The sequence below is a fragment of the Taurulus bubalis genome (assembly GCF_910589615.1).
Source record: "Taurulus bubalis genome assembly, chromosome: 7".
NCBI classification, from domain to species: domain Eukaryota; kingdom Metazoa; phylum Chordata; class Actinopteri; order Perciformes; family Cottidae; genus Taurulus; species Taurulus bubalis.
The window spans coordinates 1,894,481-1,913,369 of NC_136595.1; the positions used below are offsets into that span (position 1 = coordinate 1,894,481).

At 45.0% G+C, this 18,889-nt stretch overlaps 1 protein-coding gene across 1 annotated transcript; it reads right to left on the reverse strand.

Moving 5' to 3' along the window:
* Positions 1 to 4,749: 4,749 nt before the first annotated feature.
* On the reverse strand, positions 4,750 to 17,905 carry slc5a9 (solute carrier family 5 member 9; the record flags this gene model as incomplete). The annotated part of the gene is made up of 13 exons (XM_079220666.1): positions 17,792 to 17,905; positions 16,835 to 16,906; positions 15,739 to 15,843; positions 14,517 to 14,681; positions 14,148 to 14,253; positions 13,809 to 13,889; positions 13,182 to 13,387; positions 11,342 to 11,477; positions 10,999 to 11,106; positions 10,176 to 10,326; positions 6,036 to 6,204; positions 5,531 to 5,746; positions 4,750 to 5,061 (listed from the first exon to the last, which is right to left on the reverse strand). Exons 1-13 carry the CDS (start codon positions 17,807 to 17,809, stop codon positions 4,750 to 4,752), a joined length of 1,845 nt encoding a protein of 614 aa, XP_079076792.1. The 5' UTR covers positions 17,810 to 17,905.
* Between the last annotated feature and the right edge of the window lie 984 nt (positions 17,906 to 18,889).

An 18,889-nucleotide genomic window follows, 5' to 3' on the forward strand; every position in this document is an offset into this window, starting at 1 on the left:
AGAGGCAGAAGCCAGAATGAGAGAACTGCTGTTCTTGAATGGCACGCGCTGTGAGAAGTTTAACTTTCTTCAAGCTTTGAGCACTATATTGATAGAGAGACGAGTAGGCAGATTATTTTTGACCAGACGTTCTGGTGTTCACTGTTGAGACCTCTAGGTTTTGAATTTGACAATGAGTAGTTGTGTGTTGGCACGATGACCTGAGACGTTAGAGTCCCACCTCTGGCCATTTCTGACCCGCTCCATGGGGCCCAGACCATGGGGCCCGGACCATGAGGCCCGGACCATGGGGCTCGGACCATGAGGCCCGCTCCATGGGGCCCGGACCGTGGGGCCCGGACCGTGGGGCCCGGTACATGGGGCCCGGTACATGGGGCCCGCTCCATGGGGCCCGGACCGTGGGGCCCGGACCGTGGGGCCCGGTACATGGGGCCCGGACCGTGGGGCCCGGTACATGGGGCCCGCTCCGTGGGGCCCGGACCGTGGGGCCCGGTACATGGGGCCCGCTCCATGGGGCCCGGACCGTGGGGCCCGGTACATGGGGCCCGCTCCATGGGGCCCGGACCATGGGGCCTGCTCCATAAGGCCCGGACCATGGGGCCCGCTCCATGGGACCCGCTCCATGGGGCCCGGACCATGGGGCCCGGACCATGGGGCCCGGACCATGGGGCCCGGACCATGGGACCCGCTCCATAGGGCCCGGATCATGGGGCCTGGACTATGAGGCCCGGTACACTGTGAGCCTCTGGAGACCAAAGACACAGAGGAACCTCAGAACTACAGGGTCTCCGTGTGACTGCTGCAGGGACCCTCGTCTACAGACCAACCAATCAGACCAACGGACGGGTTCCTAGCTCCAGCATTTAATAGCTATTCAGGGGCTTTTGATCTCATCACATGGTCTTCATCAGCGGATGGACTTTACCCCATCTATCGGTCTCTTATCGATAGATGGATCGTGGACAGCAAATTTACAACCTATGCAAAACCTGGCTGCTGTTAAAGATCGTGTGAAATAATTGAAAGCTCCAGAGGAGCTACTAAATGGTCCTTATGAGATGAGCAGTGATGAGCATTTGTTCTCAGAGATGAAACAAATGGTCCATTAATCAGTTAGTAGATGGACGTAAAGTTAATCTGAGACTCATTGAATACAGGCTGAGTTTAAAGGAACTCCTTTAACTCCTCGAGTACTTGAAGGACGATGCAGGTTCCAGGTGTGAAGTGGCCAGAGTCGTGTTTCTTCATTTAGTTTCTGCAGTTTTGAAGTTTATGTCCGCCAGTGCAAGCCGGAGAAAGGCCGTCTTCAAGCCGCGCTAGATATATCCTGACTTCACCCCTTCTCTCGTCATATCAACCTGTATGCGTCGACAGAGTTTAAGAGGTTGCTCCAATCCACAGAGCTTCAGCGCTTCGTAGCAGGTCGAATGAGACTACTTCCTGTCTGGGGGACTGGGATGTTGGTTTAGCGGACGGGTCCCTTGTGTTAGCATAGCGCCACATGTTAGCATATGCTGTTGCTGATCTGCCTGTATCAGTGAGCTGGAGGGTTATTGATACGCAGCGGCTCTCTTCATCGCATGTCCCCGACTCCGGGGATCAGCTGGTTGGGATTCAGATGAGTTTTCCTCCAACAGAAGTTGAGGCCAGAAGTCCTGAAGTATTGGTTTATTTCACTCGTCGTTGGGCTTTCGGTTTCTTCTGTTTCTAGTTTTTTTTGCAATTGCTGAAACACAATTTCTAAAACTAAACCACAAAATATCTAGCATCTCTTTCAAAATCAAACTCTGCATTCAAGACTATATGAACTGTTGTAAAACACATCGCCACTCGCCACTTGTAGCTGTGAACACAGAACATTCATCTCAATGACGTCCTCCAACTCTTCCTCCAAAGAGCAAACCTGGGTGATCCAATTGTTTTTTTCACAGATGCATTCTGGGTGCAGGCGATTGATGATAGTGTTGTATTTCAATGGCAGTTTTTTAAGCAAGCAACACGCAAGGCTTTTAGATTGGAATGATGCGTCTAATGTAAATAGTTATTTGCAAAAAAGTCTTTTAGATTTTAAAGTTGCCGTGAAGCAGACGACGCGCTTCTCAGTCGTTGTTCTACAAGAACACGCTTTTGTGTCTTGGTAGTTGCAAAAAAAGAAAAAGAAACCCATCTTCTGAATGAGTCCATGTGAGGAGCGTTTCCCATCATGAGGAGGTGTTGGGTGGTGCAGGAGCACCCTGGAGCTCCTCCTCTTCACACACCGACCTGAAGTCTCTGAAGTCCCCAGAGCCGTGTCCTCTATTACATTTTGCAGTATTTGTTTGTGCCTTGAGTTCTTTTTCTTTCTTTCTTTTTCACAAGAGATTAGAACAGGAGTTTTGTCCCCACTATATGAACCATATCCAGGCAGACACAGTGTGAAACGAGAACCCAGCTTTCTTCTCATTTCACCAAAGATAAATGTCATAGGAACCGAACAGAAAGAACACAAGCACGTCTCCTTCTGTCGTCGACGAGCTGCAGCCACACATGCACATACGTGGACAAAATAATGTGAACTCCTCCAGTGTCCGTGTGCGTGATGACCAGAGCAGTCGCTGGGTTCCAGGGTTTCACATCACGTTTATTATTACGACATTATATGTCATTATAAGCAATGTGCTGAATCATGTGCTCATTCTGAACCGCCGTTGCGTAACGTTCCATGTCTGGGTCACTGCTCTGCCAGAACCACAGTGCAGGAATCTGTATCAAGTATTAATCACAAGGTTCTGTGGCTGCTTCATGCAGATCTGCATGAAGCAGCATTGAGCCGATAAGCCCTCTCTTATGGTCTCGCTGTGTGCGGCAACCAACCAGAGAACGCAGTAGACATGCCAAAGATGTGTTGGAAGAGATTGGCGGAGACGTTGCTCAGCAGGGTCCTCTAGTAGCGGTTCTGGGGCTTTCTGTTTAAATCCGGTCTTCCTCAGCGGTCGATCCACCTTGTTTAAATGAAGTATTCCCGTCTGCTGAGGAAGATCATGTGACGCAGCTGAAAGGCTCCGGAACGTCTCCCAACGGACCTTTTTGGGTGAAACCCGAGCATGAGTCGTCCCAAAACGTTTGAGATATTATTTAGACACGTGGTTGCCTTTGCATTGCGTGGCCACCAGAGAGCGCTGGCGAGTTGTTGGCAGTAAAGTGTCAACAAAAACACATTCATAGTTTGAGTTGACGTGAAATGAGTCCCGGTCGACGTTGTTGTCTGTTTTCCTGCAGCCATCAGTGGATGCAGTACATTTCAGAATGCCTGGCATTCCAGTATTAGTCCGACTCTAAATAATCATTGCAAGTGAACAAAAACCATCCGCTGATGAAGACCATGAGGTGTGGCTGAAAGCCCCCAAAACATTTCCAGTGCTAGGAATAGTTATTGTCCAGTATTGAACCCTCGCGTCCACGGCTGGAAGGACGTAGACGTGTAATCAGATTAGTTTCTCCAGACGAGCCAGAGACTAAAGTGAGGATGAGACTGAAGCGTCCCGTGTGAGCGAGGCGAGACGTCTTCTCTGATCCTCTGTGCTCGTCGTCTCGCTCCACAAAGAGGGAGCTCCCTGTCGACTGTTGCAGTAGCACCCCTCTCCCCGCCGGCTCCGTCGGCAGACTGCTGCGGTATGAAAACATTTGTCTGGTGTTGAATTGTTTCTTTGTAAAGTTCTTTTTCTTTGTCGACAGAAGACAAAATAAACACTTCATTGCCATATTCTGGAAAACAGACTTTGATGTTTGTCTCATTTCTTTAATTGTGTTTCACGTGACCTCACCTTGTGAAAGGCTGGAGGTAACAAACGACTTAAGAACAGACTCCATGAACGTGTTTCTATAGAGAACCTGTCAAACTTCTACAAAGTAATAATCTGATGACTTTGTCGGCTGACTGTCCCAATAAGTGTTTCTGAAATAAAAGCAACAGACTTAAAACCATCAAGGCCTCGTCTGTGTTCAGTAACAGGAAGTGTGATGATCTCATCCTGTTTTCATCAACTAATCCAGTCTGAAGATGAGGCTTTGAAGACTCAACTTAACGCTGTAAAGAACTTCATCACTGGAAATGTAAATGGGAACATTATATAAAAATAGAAAGTGGAACAGTAACGTTTGCTTTCCCAGTTCCTCTTATGTACAAAAGGAGGAGCAGAGCTCATGTTGTTCACCTGGACGGACACAGAGACACACAACCAGGACACACACTCACAGCTACGGCAAGCCGGAGAACCCGAGGGAACCCACACGACACGGAGAACCTGCAAACTGCACCAGAAGACCCGGCCGGCCCGCTTGTTTATTCAACATGTTGGTCAACAGAGACAAAGAGAGGACTCAACGTTACGTAATGGAATGGAAAGGACTCCAACATGGTGAGATGTAGAACATACACTAATAAGACACAGCTCTTCTATGATAAGATGTATATCATGTCACCAGATGTTCTTCCCTCCACTCGCTCACATAGACGATGAGACTTCAGGTACAGACTTATGAAAAGTCTATAAAAGGTGCGTCATTCCATTTCATTCTCATGTAGTTGGTCTCTGAATAGATGTCCCTCAGGGAGAGAGACACGTTCTCCCGGCTTGTGAGTCCCTTGCAGACCTTGACGAGGTTGAATGTGTTTCCTGTGTGTCGCTTTAAGACAGATCCAGCACAGCAGTGATTGGTTGAGCCGCCGTCCCGTACATCACCGTGACCTTACCGATACCGATAAAGTTATTAGGCGAAATATCCCCAGAGGAACACGTTGACGGCCAGCAGCAGCAGGGCGTTGACGTCGCACACTCTCCTCCAGAGCGCCGTCTCCTGCAGGGAGTCCAGCTCGCCGCCTGCAGCCGCCGGAGCCGCCGGGGCCGAGCCGGGGCCGGCCAGCCCGCACAGCCTCAGGGCCGCTCGCAGCCAGCAGGACTGGGGCGGGCGCTCGGCGTCCAGGCCGGTGTTAGAGGTCACCGGGTCAGAGGTCACCGGGGGACCTGTGAGGTCGAGCCGAGGCTCCCGGCTGTGTCTGGACCACCAGGTGAGCCTGTAGAGCTGCACAGGAGAGAGGAGAGAGGGCTCACAGTCTGACGAGAGCAGCAGAGGAACCAGAGGAACTGTATCTCAACCAAACAAAGAGGGCAATACTGCGACTTTCCAATTGAGAAGGTTTCTTGATTTGCTTGTGTTTTCTTGATTTGAGCTCTCAGGGCCACCGTACGTTTGCTCCTGCAGCGCTTTAACTTCTAAGCACCTTTTCCCTGTGTTCAAGTAGTCGTATGAACCCCAAATGAGTTCTAATACTTTATTTATTTATATGAATTTATATGCATTTTCTTTCAGCATTGTCAAAAAAAATCACTTTTATACCATATTTTGATCATAACTAGCTGGGTGTCGGCTTTGACTCGTCCAATATGAACGTCGTGTAATAAGACGGTGACGTTCAAACTCCAGCTCACGCACATGATGTTCACTAGGAGCAGCAGCTCCGAGGAGCCCTCCATGTAAGACGGGTCCTTACGTGTTCTTCAGGAATCGGGGCGGTGGCCAAGCTGACTGCAGCGATGATGAGGCCGGTGAGAGCCAATAGGATGAGAGCAAAGTACAGGTAGTGGACGTCAGCCAGGACGGCAGGCCGGCCGTCAGGCTGCCCACAGGACGGGGCTTCATAGGAGAACTCCAGGACCATGCGGCTCAGGCCCACCGCCAGTCCAGCCATCAGACCCCAGAATGCACCCTGAGACACACACACAAACACACACACACACACACACACACACACACACACACACACACACACACACACACACACACACACACACACACACACAATGAATAAGCATGAACCAACACATCCGCTCTCCCAGTGTTCCTGTAGGGTTCCCTCTGCAATGCCCTTTGGACACGTCTGTTTTCTCTCATGACTGCATACAGTCTTACATACAACCTTGCATACAGTCTTACATACAACCTCTTCCTCACAAGGTCTGGTCCTTCATAGGTGTGTTCGTGTGTGTGTGACCTACCTGCTCGTTGGCGCGTGGCCAGAAGACAGCCATTATGAATACAGCGGTGATGGGCGGAGCTAGAAAGCTGGTCACTGATTGGATGTAATCAAACAGACGTCCACTGTTGGCTGTTTGGATGACCGGAATCCACAACAGACTAACGCACACCAAGACCAGGATGAACACCCTGGAAACACACAACGTAGTTTGACGTCAGGGCCCTGTTTCTCGTACCTGGCTAACCAAAGTCAAGCAAATGTCCTAATCTCCAGTTTAAATTAGCGAGATGATTGACATCAGGCTATCTGGGTTTCTTCACGGCTGATCCGCGCTAATACGTCTCGTTAATTCTAGAAGACGTCAGTCATCTGGATAAATGCGCCGCTCCTCTTCAGAAGGATAATAATGGAGCACTGACACCACCATGTTCTAACAGTACAATGGACAATAAACTCAGAGGAACCTCTTTTTATTTCTCTGCTGAGAAGCAGGAGATGATCATGAAGGCATATGAGGAAGTCAGTACCTTAATCATTCACAGCAAACGCGTTGCGAATATTCCAACGTTTTTGCAACATTGTTGCCGTGAACGCAACTTTAACTCCGCCCCCTCTGCGAGACATAAGCGTCACAAATATATCAGACAAGTTAAATGCGTCAGTGTTGGGAAAATGTATCGGCTAATTTGAAGTGCTTCATCACCCAAATCAATCAGATTATATTTACGAATAAATATACACTTATGAGGATATATGTACTGGATGCACGTATGAATCATGTACTAAATATGTGTATATTTAGCTTGAATATGTGTATGGGCGGAAATTGTGTGTGATTCTCTGTATTCTCATCACGATCACCTTAATCATGTTCTACAATAATGATATGTATGGTGTACTAATAACACTGTCATATAATTATGATGCTTTCAACACATCCATCAGTTTCTTAAGAGCTAAATAAACTTAAGAACAGCGGCATGCAGCGGCTGATAGTCTGTGTCTGAGACGGCGATCAGCTGCGCCTGTGGTGATCAATGTCCGCGGCTCGAGAAGCTCTCTAAATAAATTATTTCTTGCCGGCAGAATCTATATCGCCGTACAGGAAGTCATGATGATGTAAAGGATGGATCCTGGAGATCTGAAAGAACTCTCTCCCTATAAAACTAATATAACTAATATCGCTCCTTCATCAATGAGGAAGAAGCTGCCGTTTTTGTCCGTGGGAGTGTCCAGCTTATCCAGTGAAGTTCAGTAAGCCTGCCCGGGAGCAGGTTTAACTTTTTGGATGTGTTGCTATGGTGATTTATCTAAGCTTGCTTCCAGAAACCGAGAAAGCCTGACCTACGTCATCTTATCCTGACAATTAGCCGCTAACTCAGTAAGCCAGGTACGAGAAACAGGGCCCAGCTCTGGGAGACTGCCGGTCCGTACAGACACACGGGAGCTGGAGGCTGAAGCACCGCCTGCTGCCCGGCATCACATATTTAAAAGGTCAAAAAGTCAAAAGTCAGCTTTATGTACCAAACATACAGAGGAATGGAAAAAACGTGTCTCTCTTGTCCAACAAATAAAGTGAATACAGATAATATAGTGCAAATAGATTTTAAAACATTGAGACAACATATATATTAAAACCAATTAAAAACCAATCCCCCCCTAGGGGGGCAGACTGAGCGATTGTTATATAAAACTGTAAATCATAGCTTGTTTTAATGAAAAAAAAAACTCCAAACTGCTGTATTTGGATGTGTTGAACACCATAAGTAATATACAAGTGAAATGTCCCAATGCAAATGTTAGAGTCCTCGCCTGAATGTTCTCTGTTCTAAACCCTCTGTAACTTTGTTCTGCTTCACTTTATCAAAGTCAACCTTTGCAGAGAGAATGTTCACATATTGAGTTATGATTTGGGTTAGAGAATGTTCACATATTGAGCTATGATTTGGGTTAGAGAATGTTCACATATTGTGTATGATTTGGGTTAGAGAATGTTCACATATTGAGTTATGATGTGGTTTAGAGAATGTTCACATATTGAGCTATGATTTGGGTTAGAGAATGTTCACATATTGAGCTATGATTTGGGTTAGAGAATGTTCACATATTGTGTATGATTTGGGTTAGAGAATGTTCACATATTGAGCTATGATTTGGGTTAGAGAATGTTCACATATTGAGCTATGATTTGGGTTAGAGAATGTTCACATATTGTGTTATGATTTGGGTTAGAGAATGTTCACATATTGAGTTATGATTTGGGTTAGAGAATGTTCACATATTGAGCTATGATTTGGGTTAGAGAATGTTCACATATTGAGCTATGATTTGGGTTAGAGAATGTTCACATATTGTGTATGATTTGGGTTAGAGAATGTTCACATATTGAGCTATGATTTGGGTTAGAGAATGTTCACATATTGTTATGATTTGGGTTAGAGAATGTTCACATATTGTTATGATTTGGGTTAGAGAATGTTCACATATTGAGCTATGATTTGGGTTAGAGAATGTTCACATATTGAGTTATGATTTGGGTTAGAGAATGTTCACATATTGAGCTATGATTTGGGTTAGAGAATGTTCACATATTGAGCTATGATTTGGGTTAGAGAATGTTCACATATTGAGCTATGATTTGGGTTAGAGAATGTTCACATATTGTGTATGATTTGGGTTAGAGAATGTTCACATATTGAGCTATGATTTGGGTTAGAGAATGTTCACATATTGTGTTATGATTTGGGTTAGAGAATGTTCACATATTGTGTTATGATTTGGGTTAGAGAATGTTCACATATTGAGTTATGATTTGGGTTAGAGAATGTTCACATATTGAGCTATGATTTGGGTTAGAGAATGTTCACATATTGAGCTATGATTTGGGTTAGAGAATGTTCACATATTGAGCTATGATTTGGGTTAGAGAATGTTCACATATTGAGCTATGATTTGGGTTAGAGTTGGACCTTCCAGCTGCATCATTTCACAGAAATAATCATCCTGAAAGTGATTTCTTTATAGGCGGACCTGAAACCTTTTCATTTATTTCTGTGTGTCATCTTCATTTACTCTTAACCAGTAACATATAGACTGATATTTACACATCTGAACTAAATCTCACATGTGTACCTTTTATTATAACACCAACATTATTCACATAGCCCTAGTGGTTGCAGAGATACACCCTTTTTAGTTTGTATGACTTTTTCCAGCAGAGGCCTAAGAATAGGATGTTTTTTAAGAAAAACTATCGTTCTGTGTTTAGCAGCAGTCAGACATAGGAGTGTAACATATTTATGTATACAGTTTGGATAGAAGTATGAATTGTGGTACTGGGTTGATCATTCATGAGGAACAGAAGCCAACATAAAAATGACCTATCTTGTGTTATGTCACCATGATCACAGGTCAGCTCACTCCTCAGACTCTCCAGGAAACTCTCCAAGGATCCAGTTTGTTTTCTTCATTACCAGCCAACTCAAATACATATTAAAACGGATCAATCCTCCTCAATCAGACACTCCCTGGATAGATGTAGAGCAAACACTTTGCAAAGAAAAGAACCCCATCGGAATAATCCTGATTTCCTGCTGAAGGACACTGTTCCCTGTTCCCACCAACATGTGAGCATGAAGCAGGTTTCTTAAATGTGTGAATGAATACACACTAAAATAGCCAATAAAAGAATCGTCTTGTGATACATTTTAGTCGATATAAATGTGTATGTACAAAGTGACACGGTGTTATCAAATGTATGTACACATTCTTTGAACCTTTAGCGAGTCCCCACTGTTCTTGCAGAACACAGAACGTCCAGCAATGGTGGCTTGGACTCCATTAACAGGTTTATAGACAGTGAAGGAAATCAGGTATCAGTTGGCCAATGTGTTGTTTAGGGACCGATAAGCAGAACCACTGTTTTTTTTACTGGTTCTTGATATTTGGTTCTAGCTTGGAACTCAGTTCCAGACCCTTTCTGCGAATGCGAACAAAGTAGCCCCAGCGTTTCCTTCAGAGTGGGAACATTGGGGTTTGAAACCGGAGAGACGAAGAGCGTTCTCTTGTTTGGGTTTTCTACTCATTTCCAAATCAAGTCCGTCTGAGTGATATGTTCCAATCCGAGCTTCGCATCAAGGGGCATGTTTTAGGACCCTACCTCCCAACCACCATGAGCTCCCTCTCCGAGGCCCTCGGCCGGGCTCGGTGGTAGAGGTCCAGCGTGAACAGAGTGGAGCTGCTGTTAAAGATGGAGGTCAGAGAGGACATCAGAGCAGCTAGCATCACTGCTAGCATCAGCCCGCGCAGACCTGCACAGAGAGAAGGATCAGCCAGGTGGACCTGTCAAGCTGAGTATCAGTACCTGCTGAGTCATGATGACGGGTCAGGCCTTTTCAAAGCGGAAAAATGTATGTATATATATATATTTGCTGATGAATTTTTTGGCGTTAAAACCTTTCACAAGTATTCCCGTTCTGTGGACTCCATCAGAAATATATGTGTCGCACCCTCACACAGTTATTGTTGTCCTTATTGATTTCACTGTAATAACTGACACTCAACATCACACACTGGAGACTCGTTGTTCCAAGTGTCCAATGCTGTGTTGTCTTCATGTTGTCTTTATTGTCTTTATTATCTATTCTGTTTGTCAAACAGGACACGATGCGGTGAGACAAGTCAACAATATCCATATTGTTACAGAATTATGACGTTGATAGTCTAAAAGATCTATTGATGACTTGAGCAAATGTCATCGTCTTATTGTTCGTCTTGTTTTCATAGGCATTCAAATATATACAGCTTATTATGTGTGGATATAGAATAAATATAATATAGAATAACAGACCGAGCCCAGGTAAGTTACAATGAGCATGAGGTGTGTGTGTGTGTGTGTGTGTGTGTGTGTGTGTGTGTGTGTGTGTGTGTGTGTGTGTGTGTGTGTGTGTGTGTGTGTGTGTGTGTGTGTGTGTGTGACTCACCCACAGGCATTAGCTCCACCACTAGTTTAGGGTAGGCGATGTTGGAGCAGCCAACTGAAGCTCCACACACACTCTGACACACTGCTGGATCCACACAACCTACCTCATCTGCACACACACACACACACACACACACACACACACACACACACACACACACACACACACACACACACACACACACACACACACACACACACACTTTACTTAAAACATGTTGTAGTGATGTAGATTTTGTAATCTCAAACACAACAACTCTTAAGGAAGTATTAATGATCAAATCCAAATGAAGCATGTGCATGAACATACAGAAGAATTGGACATGACAGTCCAACAGACTGACCTGGGAACAGTGATCGGCTGATCATGCCGGGCATGACGATGAAGAACATGGGCAGCAGCTTGAGGTAGCCTCCCAACACACTGCCGCCTTTGGCATGAGACAAAGACTTGGCTGACAGAGACCTCTGGACTATAACCTGCACACACAAACACACATGTTGTCTTTCTATACGCGGGAGGACCCTCGTTGACTAAATACTTAACCCCAATACCCCTAGACCACCTCTCTTTTAACCCAACCCTAACCAGGAGGGAACCGCTGGGTCTGAAAGGTGAACCATTGTGGTTGTGTGTTAGACTTGCATTCTCTCTAATGGCCAGTAGGGGGCAACTCCTTTTTTGGCAACTCCTCTGGTTGTATAGAGTCTGAAAAAAACAATCGCCCCTAAGGGGGGCAGACTGAGCGATTGTTATATAAAACTGTAAATCAGCTTGTTTTAATTGAATTAAAAAATGCCCAAAACTGTATTTGGATGTATTGAACAACATAAATAATATACAAGTGAAATATGTGGTTTGGTACATGAGAAAATTCAAATAGCATTCAAATAGCCCCAGTGTTCCCAATGGCCCCAATAGCCATTATAGCCTATAGCCAATAGCCCCAATTGGCCCATTGGACCCATTGGGGCTATTGGGCCCCAATGGGTCCAATTGGCCCATTGGACCCATTGGGGCTATTGGGCCCCAATGGGTCCTCGCCTGAATGTTCTCTGTTCTAAACCCTCTGTAACTTTGTTCTGCTTCACTTTATCAAAGTCAACCTTTGCAGAGAGAATGTTCACATATTGAGCTATGATTTGGGTTAGAGAATGTTCACATATTGAGCTATGATTTGGGTTAGAGAATGTTCACATATTGAGCTATGATTTGGGTTAGAGAATGTTCACATATTGAGCTATGATTTGGGTGAGAGAATGTTCACATATTGAGCTATGATTTGGGTTAGAGAATGTTCACATATTGAGCTATGATTTGGGTTAGAGAATGTTCACATATTGAGCTATGATTTGGGTTAGAGAATGTTCACATATTGAGCTATGATTTGGGTGAGAGAATGTTCACATATTGTGTTATGATTTGGGTTAGAGAATGTTCACATATTGTGTTATGATTTGGGTTAGAGAATGTTCACATATTGAGCTATGATTTGGGTTAGAGAATGTTCACATATTGTGTTATGATTTGGGTTAGAGAATGTTCACATATTGAGCTATGATTTGGGTTAGAGAATGTTCACATATTGAGCTATGATTTGGGTTAGAGAATGTTCACATATTGAGCTATGATTTGGGTTAGAGAATGTTCACATATTGTGTATGATTTGGGTTAGAGAATGTTCACATATTGAGCTATGATTTGGGTTAGAGAATGTTCACATATTGTTATGATTTGGGTTAGAGAATGTTCACATATTGTTATGATTTGGGTTAGAGAATGTTCACATATTGAGCTATGATTTGGGTTAGAGAATGTTCACATATTGAGTTATGATTTGGGTTAGAGAATGTTCACATATTGAGCTATGATTTGGGTTAGAGAATGTTCACATATTGTGTTATGATTTGGGTTACCAGTAACATTTAGACTGATATTTACACATCTGAACATAATCTCACATGCGTACCTTTTACTATAACACCAACACTATTCAAATAGCCCTAGTGGTTGCAGAGAAACACCCTTTTTAGTTTGGGTATGACATTTTCAAGGAAAGGGCCTAAAAATAGGTGGGTTTTAAAAAGGTTTGAATCCAATGTAAAGCGTTCTACGGATACAAAAAGAGTTGCACACACACATTAAAATGACAACTGATGCCCTGTTCGTGCCGGTAAAGTCACCTGATCCGTGCACCAGACCCACGTAGACAGTACGGTGAGCCCAAACACCAGGCCGGGCCAGGGCAGGTCCCCGGACACGGGGTCCCTGAACAGGCGGAAGGCGTCACTGCGAGGGAGGTGGCAGCTGGTGTTGGCGACGGTCACCGAGGGAACCGCCGACATGTAACCGCTCACAAGGCCCTCATACCCGCCCACTCTGGAGAACGCTGTATGTACAAACACACGCACTTCACGCTAGAAGTGGTTGATATTATCACGAGTTTGCTCATGAAATGCTTCCAGGATGAATGGGAATGTTACTGATCACCTTCACAGGAAGAGGAAACTGGGAGGAGTCAGTGTTCATTCTGTGAGATGATGGACATGCAAATGTTCCTTCGGCGATATTAATCATAAGCAAAATGTCAGTGATCATCAGGCATTCCAAAACGTAATGCTTCAGCATTGTTGACACAATTTGTAGTTTTCTGAACTAAAGTTCACAGACTTCAGTAGACTGGTACTGTCTCTATTCACGTGTACTTATCTCTGTGTGTGTGTGTGTGTGTGTGTGTGTGTGTGTGTGTGTGTGTGTGTGTGTGTGTGTGTGTGTGTGTGTGTGTGTGTGTGTGTGTGTGTGTGACTTACCTATGAACATGAGAGCAAAGGCTCCACCAACCATGATCACAGTCTGGAAAGCATCAGTGTAGATCACTGCTGCTAAACCACCTACACACACACACGCACACGCACGCGCACACACAGACACGCACACACAGACACACACACACACACACACACACAGACACACAGACACACACACAGACAATACGCGATGTAGGCAAGAAAAGTAATTTTGCAAACAACCCTTGCTAAGCAGACTCAATCTTTATTTTAGCTCACGATAATGTCATAGGACAAAGAAGTGTGTGTGTGTGTGTGTGTGTGTGTGTGTGTGTGTGTGTGTGTGTGTGTGTGTGTGTTTACCTGCCACAGTGTAAGCAGCAGTGACCAGCAGCAGGACGCCTGTGGACAGATAGAGATCCCAGCCCAACGACACCTGGATGAACATGGCCCCCGAAAATATATCTGTCTGGGAAACACACACAGAAACGCACACACACACACACACACACACACACACACACACACACACACACACACACACACACACACACACACACACACACACACTGTGTCTTCGACTGCATCGATCACAAAGGCAAAAACTTTCACTTCAGCCAACAAACATGTATCACTGTCAGAACTGATGTTTATCGCTGATGTTGTTCAAGAACCGTGAACAGTGCTGTGTGTGTGTGTGTGTGTGTGTGTGTGTATGTGTGTGTGCCTCACAGATATCTTGGTGAAGATGTAGAGGATGAGTGACAGCACAGACATGTATATGCGGATCCTCTGGCCTCCAAAGCGCTTGGCCAGGTACTCAGGCATCGTCACCACGCCAGCAGAGATGTAGACGGGGATGAAGATCCAGCCCAGAGCCACCAGGACCCAGGCTGCCTGCAGGCACGCACACACACACACACACACACACACACACACACACACACACACACACACACACACACACACACACACACACACACACACACAATCAACAGGTCACGTTCATCTTATCATGTTAGATATTCATTATCAGCATATGACTCTTCAGCTATTGTCGTTAACATGTTTCATGAGGTCACATTAACTTTGACCTTTGACCACCAAATTATAATCAGTTCATCCTTCAGTCCAGGAGGGCTTTATGACAAATTCTTTTCAGGGTTCCCACAAAATCTACAGACTGTCGAGGCATAAAAAACCACAACATATCAGAAGAGTGTTGGAAGAAAAAACATATTTACTATTAATCAGTTACTGTTTCACTGTTATATTAATAATCATATGTTCTGCTTATTAATCATGAATCGTTAAAGGCCTTTGGATTGGTCTCCAGGGTCATGAGACGGGTTGGTGTCTCTGTTTAAAGAACACACAGAACCTTGCCTGTCTTGTGACCATTGCTGCAGACCAATCTATGCAAAGGTGTCTTCATGTGGGATGAGACCGAAGACGTCCTAAGGGCCTCAGTGATCGTGTGATCAATGTATTCAAGAGGCTACAATTCAGTTCATTGAGCTTTCCAGGATACGCAATTCACATACCATGTTGTGTAATTCTTCTCTGCTCAAATAAATGTCCTGATCAATGATTTTACCACCAGGTGTCGAGTACATTTTTCTAACAAAGAGTAACACTTTACAAAGTAAAGAGTTATGAGCCCTTCTGAAAGAAGGTCCAGATGAGAGCCAAACTCTGCACACATCGTAGAGCAACAGGCACGTTGTCGTGCTCTAAAGATGATACAAGGAAAAGCTTTGGGGAAGATTTGTTGAGCCCAAGAATAGAGCCAAAGCTATACAGGATAGAGAACTCTTAGAGAACTATTCACACAGACTCAAGGCTGCAACTGCTGCCAACGCTGCATCCACTAAATATTGAGTGTATATTGTGTTTACAGTATGAACCATATGGTCGTAGATGAGGAGAAAGAAGAGGTAGACGTGTTCCTTACGTTCCATTCAAATCCCCCAACAGCGATTCCTCCTGCCGCTCCGGTTCCGGCGAGACCGATGAACAAGCCGCTGCCGACGTTGCTGGACATGAGAGACGCTCCGATCTGGAAACACATTCACAACAACAGCTTTCATCCATCGAACCAGAATGTTGAGTTCATACAGCGCTTTAGATTACAGCCCTTGTATCATGGTGTCATTGTTAGTGGGCTTTATACCCAGAACAATGTGTAACCGGTAATCTTTATATTTAGAGGTGACTGTGGCTCAGTGGTTAGCGTGCCTGTCTTTCAATCAGAGGATCGGTGGTTCGAGTCCCCGGCTCCTCTAGTCGATGTGTCCTTGAGACACCTAACCCTAAATTGCCCGTCTCTGTGTCTACGGTGTATAGAGCAAAAATGTGGCTTTGGATAAAAGCGTCAGCTAAATGTAATGTAATGCATTTAGGCCCAATTAGCCGATCATAAAAAGACAAAGCTGTCAAGAAACCTGGGACTCGATGGCAGAAACATTGCAATTGAGCGTTACCAGGAGGAGGAAGGTCCAGGATAAAATGTGTCTTTCCCTCTGCCGATAAATGAAATTGCACAAAAGTCAATATAACTGAAGACTTCCCCTCTACTTTTTGACTGTGGGAAATGGGAGAAATTGATCTGCAAAGAAACTGCAGCAGACTGAGTGTCTCCCTGACACCGCACGTCTGAGTCTCAAGCTGTAAACACACGGGACCTGCTGAAGAGCTCAGGAAACCCTGTTCATCAAGTGTTGGCATTGTGAAAAGTCAATATATCACAGCCCAGAATAATAAAGACGCGTTTTTTTCTTTGACTAAATGAATGCCAATTTGGATTTGACCTATCTATAAAAACACTACTTTGTTATTCATCCCGTTAATAAAGCTCAAGATTGACCTCCATGCTGAAGCATCTCATACGTACTGCCTCCTGCACTACGGTCAGAATAACGGTTCTGTGATTCTTCATCCAAAACAGAGCAACGTGTTGACAAAGACGTGTCGTATGTGACATACATCACGTGTTCTTATGGAACGGAGAACAGAGCATGATGCAGGCCAGTCAGACGTCTGCTACTCACAGGCCACCAGGTCATTGAACGGCCAGCCAGGAAGTAGCCTCTCACCGTGCTGCGATTGGCCCGCGCTGAAGACTGTAGAGGAGGAAGAGGTAGAGATCAGTTCTCATGCAGTCTCACAATCACAATGGGCTCCCACATGATGTACTCTTTGCATACTCAAAGGAATGAATACAACACATACTGACTCATTAAAGAGCAATCACATTTCAGGTAGCACCGGGTGATGAAGGACATATCCAACATCCATGTCCAGAAACAGCAGATGCAGAAACGTGCTATCTGGAAAAGGACTTGAAGCAATGTCACGGGCTCATGTTCTGTAAAGCTTTCTCATTTCTCACAGGATGAGAAGAAGAACCACTTTAAGAGCGTAAGCTAGCTCCTCCTGGGTACCTGGTAGTTTCCAGGCCTTAGCATTTCCTCTGGTCATGTTTAGGATGCTGTAATGGCATTTGTGGAATCCAAAAATAGTAATTAAATATATTTCACTTTGTGAAATGAGCTCTCATCAAAGCTATGGTTGAGGGGTTGCCTCCACACGGCTCTCAACATGGTTATGGCTGAGCAGCTGGTTAGCAGCTAACAATGCCAACAGCGCTAACAGTGCAAACATAGGGTTGGGACGCCGTTGTCGCTCTGTCACCACAGTGCAGAGTGGCGGTTAGTAGCTAGCCAGGGGGGCACACATGCACGAGCATGCACGTGCATACACGTGCCCGCAAGCGGACCGGCTATGTAAACAAAGGAGAAGCTCTGATTACATCCCACACGGCTGGATCTCTACTACATCGTTACATAGAATAGTTGTTTGATGATGTATTCATGATCATAATTTTGAGTTTTGCACTTTTAAGTGTAAGTTCTCAGGGTTTTAACACTATCGTGCACACTATAATGAACACCTGAAGCTAGTGTAGGTGCAAGTGTTCCTTGATTTGAGCCACTTCCAGGTCTTACCCAGAGCCCAACCACCATGACGAAGATAAAGTAGACGGCCACCACGGCGATGTCAGCAGCATGCACACTGACACCGCTGCTGGGAGCGGCTGCAGTGGTGAAGCCTGAGGAGCTGCTGCCTGCAGCTACACACACACACACACACACACACACACACACACACACACACACACACACACACACACACACACACACAGACACAGAGATATAAGTACAATGTATACAAAGTACAAGTATAAACTGTAACTCAACAAGGCGGTACAGGAAGAAGGAATGTCAGCAGTGGGGCTGAATTCCCAGTAAATGTGTGTCAATGAGTTTTGACTCTTTTTACTGACTCAGGTTTCTACGAGTCACTCAGTAAAGAAGTCACTTGAGTCACCGAGTCAGTCACCCAGTGGCTAATGAACTCCAACAGTATCAACCTGATCAGCCGACCAACACACGCTGCATCGTTTCACAACTTCAACCAACACAATAACTCTGAACACTCATTACAGGGCGTTGGATTGCATGATTGATCAGTAATACACTTCTAAAAAGGGAAAGATTCAACTGAATGGTGGATTAATGACATGGAACTTGTGAGTGACCTGTGCCGCCTGACTCAGACCTTCAGCTCAGTGCTGGGAGAGCCGGGACTGAAACAAACCAGTGATGGTTTTCCCTCACAGCAGATCTAGTAGCAGGGAGGAGGAGGGTGAACCAGTTACGGGAGATTGGAGATGGAGATTGAATCATTTCAAACAATTCATCTGTGACTCCCATGACTTATCAACAGAAGTCAGAGCTCTGGTGCAAAAGAAACGGTAACTAGAATACCACTAGGATACCACTAGAATACAACTAGGATACCACTAGGATACCACTAGAATACAACTAGGATACCACTAGGATACCACTAGGATACCACTAAGATACCACTAGAATACGACTAGGATACCACTAGGATACCACTAGGATACCACTAGAATACGACTAGGATACCACTAGGATACCACTAGAATACGACTAGGATACCACTAGGATACCACTAGAATACCACTAGAATACGACTAGGATACCACTAAGATACCACTAAGATACCACTAGGATACC